Source organism: Tupaia chinensis, unplaced genomic scaffold (assembly GCF_000334495.1).
Source record: "Tupaia chinensis unplaced genomic scaffold, TupChi_1.0 Scaffold000361_2, whole genome shotgun sequence".
NCBI lineage: Eukaryota > Metazoa > Chordata > Mammalia > Scandentia > Tupaiidae > Tupaia > Tupaia belangeri.
This window is the reverse complement of record NW_006159858.1, coordinates 3,196,150-3,207,247: the sequence shown is the minus strand read 5'-3', so window position 1 is coordinate 3,207,247 and position 11,098 is coordinate 3,196,150. Positions and strand designations below refer to the sequence as shown.

Here is an 11,098-nt window from a genome sequence, read left to right as displayed (position 1 = left end):
AGAGCGGATGAATTACCTATAGTCCGACACAAGGTGAGGGTTCTTGAGCAGGTGGGTCTCCACTGCTGTTTTGTCCATCTTCAAGATCCTCTTGAGCAGATCAAACCGCCTTACTCGGTAGAGCAGTTCCGCCAATTCTGTGGCAGACAGCTTACCTCGCTCACTTAAACTATCCAGAAGGTCCCTGACATTAGGTGGAACCACATCTGCAGCAACATCCCGACACAAAAAAAAGAGCATCTCCTTCTCATCTTCATCAAGTGCCTCTTCAACCTGATGGATGACTTCAGCAGACATCCTGTACAGTGTCATTTCAAGCAATTGAAGTAAAAAAACACAAATCCAGTCAACAGAAAACCAGGCAGCTACTGACTTCATTGCTGAGGGCTTTCTTCATTTCTTTCAGAATCTTTTCCAGTGGAGGAGGTCTGTGGTTAAAATGGAATTTTTTTTTAAATCCTCTTATCAAGGTAACTTATGCCTAAGAGTCCAAGTATAGGCTCTTTCTTTCTTGCGGATCTCTCTAACCTAATAGATTCAAATCGCAGAAATGTTAAGTCTACAGAAAGGGATGCTCAACAGACAAAGCCAAACACTAAGACTAACCCTAAAACCAACAGAGACAGAGAAAAAAGCCCTACATTTTAAAAATGAAACCAAAAACATTTAAAATATTCTAAAAAAAAATCCCACGTGCTTTGTCAAATATGTAATGGCAATGAGTGACCTCAGTAAGGGGAAGGAGAAAAAGCCCTGTGACTAACAGCCGAAGACTAGAGAACCCAATATCACCAGGGTTAATTCTCACTTTCAGTGGCCCCATCCAGGTGGGCTTGAACAAATATGGGTCTCAGCCAAAGGGACCCTCTCTGTAGGGTATTATCAACCACAGAGAAAAGATGTTTCTGTCTCTACCCTACTCCCTTTTTCTGGTTGCTTTCTCTACTTTAAAATCCCTCACTCATACCTGGAAGCAAAAACCTCTGTCAGCCTCCCAGTGCCACCAGCCCTTTTTCATCATGAATGCTCATAGGACCTGTCACCACAGCGGAACAATGGCAACTGACACTACTTTGCCAAGTTATTTTTTAGCGTATTTTGTGAGAACGAGAGACACAGAGAGAGAGAGATACAGAGAAACAAGGCCTCAACAGGGTCTTACAACTTGATTCCCAGCTGTTCCACCCAGCCTTCCCAGCCATCATGGGTGCACAACCAGGCATGTGCAGGTCAACTGGGGAACTGAACCCGTGATCTCCCATATGAATCGGCATTGCCCCAGCAGCACGCTACCACTGTGCCATGGAATCTGTCCAGAACTTGTCAAGTTTTGATCACATCTTCAGATCCTGAGCCCAAGAAGGTGCCAGAGGCCCCTGACTCAGCAAATTATTGCATGGCAGTCATTGCCATCAGCATTTTTTTTAAGAACTATTTATTTATTTAATTCCATCTGTTATTATTATCATTTTTTAATTTGACTAGAAAGAGACAGAGACAGAGAGAGAGAAAGGGAAAGTGAGAAAGCAAGCCACCAGGTCTGGTTGGCCATGTGGGAATCCAGCACCTTTAACCACCTGCCAGCCTGCCATCAACATTTATAATAGCACCTGTGGATGGAAGGAAGTAGAACAGAAGATGTGAGCAAGATCTCTTCCTGGGATGAAGCCTGGGTGGGAGGGGTGGGGAGCTCATGCCAAAGGTGTATTCTAATGTCTTCAATTGGAACTCAACATTTGTCCCCCCAAAATTTGAATGCAAACGGCAATTGGTATCTACTCTTGAGTTTCACAGCAATAATTTATGTTAGATCATCTCTTGAGTTCTGGAATAGTACCTTATCTATTCCTATGAGACAACATTTCAGGCTAAAACCCAATTTTAACAAAAATGTGGCAGGTCACAGTGGCACAATGGTAACACAGTGCTCCATGATGTTAAAGCCACATAGGAAAGTCCTGGGTTCACATTTCCAGGTCTCCCAATAAATGCTGGGTGCATACGTGCATGCCCACGATCCTGGCTGAGATTGGAAAAGGGGTTGCGGTGTGAAGACTCTGTTGGAGGTACCTGTCTTCTCTCTCTCTTACTGTCTGTCTCTCTCTCATAAATAAATACACTTCAAGAAAGTTGGAAATACAACCCAACTTAAAATTGCTAACAGTTGTTTCATATTTGTGTAAATTTATTGGGCTGTTGGGAAAGTCATAACATATTTTTGCATAGAAAAACAGAAAAATATGTCATGATTTTCCCAATAACCTAATATATATTTAACTAGCTATATTTAGTGAAAGGACCACTGAACCATTTTATTTATTTATATATAATTTCAGACACCTTACAATAAAATACATAAATAGAAAAATCTATATGAGAACAAGAGAGGAAAAAAGTAGGCTAGAAAGTCAAAATAGGGATAGAGAATACAATAAACTGTATTCCAGATTTTAGTACACTGTGAATTTGTCCCTGAGCTTCCTGGCAGTCAAAAGAAAGACAGGACCATAAACAGCTCTTGTTGTCAAAAAGAAAAGACAGATACCTAGAAGAAGTAGTTTTCCTAGAGTTACAGAACTTTCCATCACCGGAAATAGTTATGAATTCTTTAGTATCTGCAAATACTCAAGTTACAATTAAAATAACTAAATACTTCATTAAAGTAATAAAAGTTATGTGTATTACTAAATGTAATAAAGTTATATGTATTTTTTAATTTCATTTATAACATTTTAACTATTTTATTTTAAAATAAAACACCACTCGGACCTTCTACTCTGTAACTAATCTGAATTGGTAAGCTCTTACTAAAAATAGATGATTTCTCTAATAGATATTTACTACTAACTATTGCCAACAGATGACATGGAGGTTAAGGTGGCTGGATCCCACATGGCCAAGTGCGTGGTTGGAGTCCTGGACCCAGAGGCTTGAAAAACACACTAGGTGCATATGCGTTCATGCCCCAAATCCTGAGAGGAGAAGGGATTGCCGCATGGCCATGCCCCCTGGGGGATTATTTCTCAGTTTCTGTCTCTCTGGTGAGGCCACATGCCCTATAGCAAAAAATCTCTCAAAAACAAACCAAAAAACAAATAGAACTATAAAATCTTTAATACCCTATATTTTAAAAGCATTATCTAACTTTCGTAATTTTCTTCTTTTCTTTTTAATTGCCAGAGAGTAGTTGTACTCACCAGAGAGAGACAAGACAGAGGAGGGGGGGAAAAAAAAATCAATCCGAATGGGGTGTGGTCACACTGCAATACCTTCTCCATTTTTCCATCCTGTCTGGATTTGAAGCACACATACACATGTGTGTGGCATGTTTTTTAAGCTACAAGGGCTGGGATTTGAACTGTGATCAGCCATGTAGGATTCAGGTCCCTTAAGCACTAGACTATAGAGTCAGCCCATTTTTGTAACTCATAATTATCAATAATATAACAATGCCATCAAAGTGAATGAAATTAGATGATTGCTTTTAAGAACATTATCTGCTCAGGTCATGTCCTCCATTGGGTATACCAATGACTGCTTTCTGCCAGTCATGCACCTGGCAAGAGCACAGGCATGCTGTCTTCCCTCTGCACTAACGGGGTCTAGCTTGGCAGCAAAATTCATATTAGTCAGTGGTAGCATCTGGCACATTCAGAGAAAATATCAAAAAGAAACTACAGATCGTGTGGAGTTGGGCCAGCTAAAGACAGCAGAATGTCAGTGTGCTATGCTGGGGTGGTGAAGGGCATTAACTGGGGCCAGTGGTGACGGGCACTTGGGAAAGGAGAGCAAGCGAGCAAAAGAGAGGTAGGGCCAGGGTCAAAAAACATCACTACTTTTGAAGTTTTTGTTTTTGTTTTGTTTTAAAGTTCTAGTCAAGAAATGAACATAACGATTACTCTGACTAGGGAAGCACATTAAGAGCTTCAGAGGCAAATTAAAAACCACTTGATATGAGCCTCTTCACAACCCAGGCCATCTGTGACATCTATGGAATAAATTCTGCTATGAGGAACCTCAGGATTAAAAATTATGGACCGACTTAGCCTGTAGCATGGTGGTTAAGATGGCTGGATCCCACATAGCCAACTGCATGGTTCATGCATGAACCTGGTGGCTTGAAAAATACACCAGTCACATGTGCATGCCTGCCTAAAATTCCAAAAGGAGAGAGAAATAGAGGAGGAGGGATTACAACATGACCATCCTCCATGAGCGATGCTCTCTCATTCCCTGTCCCCCTTTCTGGTGAGCCCACATATCCTCTGGCAAAAAATTAAAAAACAAACAAACAACTACATGGGCCCAACCATGATGGTACAGAAGTAGCACAACATTCTGCAGTACTGCAGGAGACTGGGTTCAGGTCCCAGGTCGACCAGTGCATGCTGGACACACACACATCCGAGGATCCTGGCTGGCTGCTATATACTAGCAGGGTCTGGAAGGTGCTTATTTCCTTTTCTCTTTCTCTCTCTCTTTCTCATGAAGAGAAAAAAACAAACAAAAAAATTGTTATGTACAAAAATAACAATCACCATGACAGTAAACAAAACAAATGGAATCTATCTCTTAAGGACCTATATTTGAAAGAGTTTAAAATAAAAATCTTCTTTTTTTCTTAAGAGGTTTTTGCCTTAGGGTGCATGCTCTCGCAGAGAGAGACAGAGACAGTAAGAGGAAAAGTGAGAAATCACCCCCCAGGGGGGATGGTCATGCTACAATTCCTTCTTATCCATTTTCCTTCTGGGCTCTTGGGTGTGCACATACAGGCACCCAGCATGAGTTTCAAGCCACTGGGTCCGGGACTCAAACCGCAGTTGGCCATGTTAAAGTCCAGTGATGTAACTGCTACGCCATCTGCTGGCCCCTAAAATAAACATCTTAATAATAGTACAAGAATGTAGTGAAATTTCTGCAAGCAATATGATAATCCAGATTAATAGGTCCTTTTATTTTTTAATTGCAAGAAAGCACGTGCACTCACCAGATAGAGAAAGACAGAAGGAGAGAGAGAAAGCATCCCCAGTGTGACATGGTCACTCTGCAGTCCTTTTCTTCCGTCCCATCAGGATTTGGGGCACGTGCACACACACACACACACACACACACACACACACACACTCAGCCTGTTTTCAAGCCACCAGGACCAGGATTCAAACTGAGGTCAGTCATGTGGAATGTGGCTCCCTACTACAAAGTTTAATCACTGCCCTATGGGGCCAGCCCCAGATTAATGGTTCTTAACCAGAAGTAATTTTACCATTGAGGGGACATTTAACAATGTCTAGAGACATATTTGGTCATTATAACCAGGTAACGATACTAGTATCTAGTGGGTAGAGACTGAAGATGCTGTTAAACTATTCCACAATGCACATACACACACACAGCAAAGAATTATCCAGCTCAAATGCCCACAGTGCTGAGGCTGAGGAATTCTATGAAGAGAAGCTAAAAATACTCTGGCTACAAAAGCATAGAGATACAGAATAAAATATAATAAAAATTTTTTGTTCTAATTGAATATACAACTGATCTATAAGAAAGTAAGTAAAAAATAGTAGGGAGCCAAAACCAAAAATGAGCTTAAAAAAGTGATAGTTAAGTTTAAGATTTACTGTATATAATAGAATCAAAATGTAACATGTAGGAATGATTCCAACAAAAGATATGCAAAGCTTTAATGGAAAAAATGATGAATTATTGAAGACATTAATAAATACCTAGATAAATGGAGAGTTATACATTGTTCATGAGTAGGGAGATTCAACATAATAAAGATTTGAGTTCTCTAAAAAATCTGATCTATGAATTAAAAGCAAAGAATAGACCAGAAGGTAATTTATAAACAGTGAAATAATATAATGAAAGAGGAAAACTCACAGCAAGTGTTGTACTTAATGGTAACATGTTACAAGCACTCCCTTTAAGAAACAATCAGACTCGGGACCAGCAGTTAGCGTAATGCTATGTCGCTGGACTCCCACAGGGTCGACCATGGTTCAGGTCCCAGACCCGGTGGCTTAAACTCATGCCGGGCATGTGTGAGTACATGACCAAGATCCAGACAGGAGAATGGAGGAGAAGGGATTGTGGTGTGACCATTCCCCCTGGAGGGGTGATTTCTCACTTTCTGTCTCTCTGTCTCTCTCTGTCTTTCTGGTGAGCGCACACACCCTATAGCAAAAACCTCTCCAAAAAAAAAGAAAAAAAAAATCAGGCTTGAGACAAGAATGTGCATGACCATCCGTTTGACTCAACAGGGTATCACAGGGCAGAACCAACATAGTAGCACAAGATAAAAATTAGAAATGTAAGTACAAGCACTGGACCCAAAGAAATAACTATCATTATAAGGCAATAAGATTTTTCTGCATAGGAAACCCAAGCACACTGACAGACATAATTTTGGGATTCATAAAACATTAAAATGTTGAGATGTACGATTAATAAAAATAGTCAATTGCATTTGTAGACATTAGCAACAAATAGGAAGAAAATTAAAAAAGAAACTATTATAATAGCAATAAAAACCTATAAGAGAAATTGCATAAATCTAACAAAAAATATATGTAAGACATTTAAAGAAGAAATAAAAATTTACTGAAGATTTCAGTAAGACAGAGATAACTGAAGAAATATACCATAATCATGAACAGAAGGCTTAAAATCATGAAAATACTAATTCTCAAGTGAAATTATAAATTTAATAGAAGTCTATTGAAAAACCCAACAAAATTTGCCATGGGCCTTAGCATGCTTATTTTAAATTTTTAAAGTTTATTTTATTTACTTATTTCATGAGCTCAACACATAGACAGATGCAGGTACTTTTATCATACCATAATCCTTCCCCTTGCCTTCCAGTCAGACAGGTTCATGAGTACATACCTAGATGTTCAGGTTAACCTGGGATCCAAACCTGGGTCTCTCATTTGGCTCCAGTATCAACACAGTGGTACCCTATGGCCTGATCTACTATAACTGGTCCCTGATTTTAAATTTACATGAAAGAAGAAAAAAGCCAAGAATAGCTAATATAAATTATGATATAATATGAAAGACATTTAATCTTTGTTTAATCCCTATTTTTTTTACTCCCTGTTTCCTGTCAAATAGCTTCTAAGGTCCTTGGAATTTCCTGAATAGTAGGAGTGTCTTTCATTATCACAAGGAGCCCCATTTGATTCAGGTTTATACTGATAAAATAACTTAAGGCAAGAGCCCCTAGATAACTTCAAGATGGAGCCAGTCGCCAGAAAGACCAAGTGATTAGAGGATTAGAAGTTGGAACTTTCAGTCCTATCCACCGTCCTCAGGAAATACCAGGGAGAGGACTGGGGAGGAAGCTCTGTAGGTGTGGAATGACAGACCTGATGATCTGGGCTCTGAACATGGAGAGGTGCCAGGAGGGTAGCATGCCCAGACATCACAGGCTACCCATCTACCCACGTCTGTGTCCCCCCACCACCACCACACACCTTGTCTTTGCACCTCATCCAACTGGCTGTTCATGCATATCACAAACAACAATAAATGCAAGTACGTGTTTCCTGAGTGCTGTGGGCCATCCTAGCAAATTAGTCAAACCCATGGAGGAGGTAGTGGGAACCCCATTTCAAAGCTGGTTAGTCAAAAATGTAGGTGACAACCTACTACTTGTGATTGGTGTCTGAAGTACACAGTCTGATTGGAGCAGTCTTGTGTGACTAAATCTTTAACATGTGGGATTGGACTCTAACTCCAGGTAGACAGCCTCAGAATTTACAAGAATTAAAGGACACCCAGTTGGTGTCCATTGGAGACCTTCTCGGTGTAGGGAAAACCCCACAGAAGCATTCTGTGTTGAGGGTATAGCAGGAGGGAAACAGTGAGAGTGTGGTTTTCCCCAAAGTTTTAAAAAGAACAGTTGGGGGAAGTTGCCCTCCCAGATATCAAGATTTGACACACATTTACAGTAATGTGGCACAGGGAAACATTATAAAACAACTAACACAGAGAAGAGAATTCAGAAATAAGTCTCACACAGATGACTGGGGTGGCCCTGTAGATCAACAAGGAAGGCACTCTTGCATCCAGAAAGGATGCTGGGAGAGGTGGTTATCCTATCCCTAGGGGGTAAACTACTATCCTTTTCTCACACCATCCAAGCAATTGTACTTGCATTAAAGTGCTAGGAATAGACTTTTAGAAGAAAATCTGTGAGTTACACAAAAAGATGAAAGACAGAAAAATCATACATCCTTCTAAAAAGACAAAAAGATAAAACACAGACTGAATTGGCAAATGTATCGCTTTAATAAAGAATTATAATCCAGAATATAAAAAGCATTTCTATGAATCTATAAGCAAGGTGAGCAACCCAAGGAAAAGGCAGGCAACAGGCAATCGTCAGAAGAAAAAACCCAGTCAGTAACATGTAACATATGTTCAAACCTCAATGTTGGTTAGAGAAATGCATATTTAAATTATGAGATTATTTCACATTATTCAAAGCTAATATATGTTAATAAATGTCAGAGAAAACAGTACAAAATGCTATACATTACCAGAGAAATTATAAATTGGTATGACCACTTCAAAGAACAATTAAGCAATATCTGGTAGAGTTGAAAACATATATTATCCTATGCTATGGACATTTCATTGCTAAGTAAAGATTCTTTAAAAACTTTCAGTATGGACCAAGACAAGTCAAAAAATGTTTCGACTTAGTAGTGAGTATTGCACTAAAAATGGAAACAACCTAAAAGTCTATCAAGAAGAGACAGAATAAAATGTAATATTTTTAATGAAATACTATACACTCCTGAAAATAAATGGACTAGAACTACAGGAATCCCACAAATAAAAAATTTTGTTCAGGCACAAGGTAAGTGTGGAAGTGTAAAAAAAAAAAAAAAAAAAAGTATTATTTATTTACATTAGAATTATAAACATTTAAAGTAATATCATATATTGTTTAGGGATATATACATATATAGTCATATATATTATATATATAATGAAAACATTAAAACATGCATATATTAATAAATACTGAATTCAGAAAAATGTTTCCACCATGGGATAAAGGGAATGCAACTAGACAGAAATAGAGGAGAAACAACTAAATATATAGCATTTTACTTTAGAAGCTGGGCACTTGTTATACAGGCACTAAAATAAATATACCTCATACCACATTCTGTGACCACAGCACAATAAAATTAGAAAACAATAAAAATAAGCAAACAGGAAACCTTACAAGTTTGGAAACTGAAAAATTAGTTTATCTCTTCTGCAATCAGCCTGTCCTTTACTTAGACAGTTACCAAATTTAAAACAAATGCAGGTGTGAAAAAAAACAACAAAAAAACAGAATACAAACAAAGACAATAGGTGCCATATGGAAACTCTTCAGCGCATTTAAAATGTGTCCTACAGCTTCTTTGGTGTATATCTAGACAAACATTAGAAACAGAAAGTCTACAGGTTTACCACAGTTATCCTCAAACACAGGTCAGATTTTATTTAACAGGGTGGATGTCGCGAGAAGTGTGGCCTTAGAATGAGTTGGTTTTTGTTTTTTTTTTGTTTGTTTGGTGTTTTTTTAGAGAGAGATTTTTGCTATAGAGCTCATGTGCTTACAGAGAGACAGAGAGACAAAGGGGGGATGGCCATGCCTCAGTCACTTCTCATCCATTCTCCTCTTGGAATTTTGGGCACACATACACACATACCCAACATGAGTTTTAAGCCGCTGGGTCCAGGACTCCAACTGTGGACAAATACATGAGAGCCCAGCGACGTAACCATTACGCCATAGGCTAGTCCCCTAGAATGGGTTCTTTAGATCCGTGTAAAAGGACCCGTCCCTATCAGCAACCAGCCCCTCCCTGGCTCAGTTCTACTCATCTCTTCTAAAGAGTCACCTGCCCTTAACTTACTCAAGTGAGGGGCAAAGCAGCTATCCAAGCCCAATCTTTTTTCTTCCATTTTCAAATACTTACTCCTGATTGATTCGTATTCTGAATGTTTTCATTTCACCCCAATGCTTTAAGCCATTCACCCCTACCTAGCCAGACAAAACTGACATCTCTGTGTGTTTTCCAAACGTGAAGGGAATTCACCTTTTAATTCCCTCCCAGGCATATGCTAATTTAATAACTATGTTTCCTCTTCTTTTCCACACCTTCATCTCCACCTTGGTACAAACAGTCCCTAACTTTCATAACCAGAGTAACTGGAAGTCAAGAAACCATTGACAATGATTATTAAAAATACCAAAGCTTATTTAAGTCACCCGAGTTAATTGCTACAACACTGACTAACAGGTGTGTCAAGTTCTGGAAACAGAAATATTCTAGGCATTTTCAGTAGAAATTTTCAGTAGAAATACCCTTACTACTGGTACTTACCAAAGTGCTGAAAGGGCTGGAGGAAGGGGCTCTAGGCTGGGTTTCTAGCAAAGATTCCTGAGGCTCCCAGATGACCTTGCCTTGAACAGGTCAGCGAGGAATCAGGCGGCCACCACAGGAGCACAGAGCTAAAGACACCCTGCCAGCGCAGAGACCCAGAGATCAAGAGGCACGCCTCCCCACCACCACACCTGCATCCAACACCCGAAAATCTCTAACACTGCTCCCTAAACTGCCCTTCACCACAACCATCCTTGCCAGTAAAGAAACTAAGAAAAGCAGCAAAGTATTGGTCTCCCTCCACTTCTGCTTACAAGTCTTTGTCCACTCTTTAGATAATGGTGAGGATGGGTCCTGAGCACCAAGTAACCTGGGCCACCAAGGGAGGATACTCCATGAGGGCATTTATTTCTTCTTGTGGTCAAATCCTCTGTGCAGAAACCAGTGCCTGATTCATAGTTAACACTCAGCCATTTGTTGAGTGACCCCACCAGGAGCAGATGCTACAAAGTCTCTCTGGCCAGCACCCTCAATTCTCTCACCTTTTGCCTCCTGTCCGCCTGCCCTACAACACCTCAGGTGACCAACTGATGCCAGTATGCCCATGACTTCCCATTTTTAGCACTAAAAGTCTCAGAAAACTCCTCGATCCCTAGCCCTCAGCCTCAGCCAATGAGCCCTGCCCACTTCATACA

The 11,098-nt window shown here is 39.8% G+C and overlaps 1 protein-coding gene across 7 annotated transcripts in view; it reads right to left on the bottom strand.

The window, feature by feature from the left end:
• CFLAR (CASP8 and FADD like apoptosis regulator) overlaps positions 1-11,098 on the bottom strand; it is a 62,859-nt gene that overhangs the window by 40,369 nt on the left and 11,392 nt on the right. For 4 of the 7 annotated variants that reach the window (XM_006153023.3, XM_006153024.3, XM_014589551.2 and 1 more), the window contains one exon: positions 17-428. The exons of the other annotated variants lie outside the window; for them this stretch is intronic. In XM_006153023.3, the coding sequence (XP_006153085.1) occupies positions 17-378 (362 nt within the window). In that variant the 5' untranslated portion in view covers positions 379-428. The remainder of the gene's footprint in view (positions 1-16; positions 429-11,098) is intronic. 7 annotated transcript variants of the gene reach the window in all.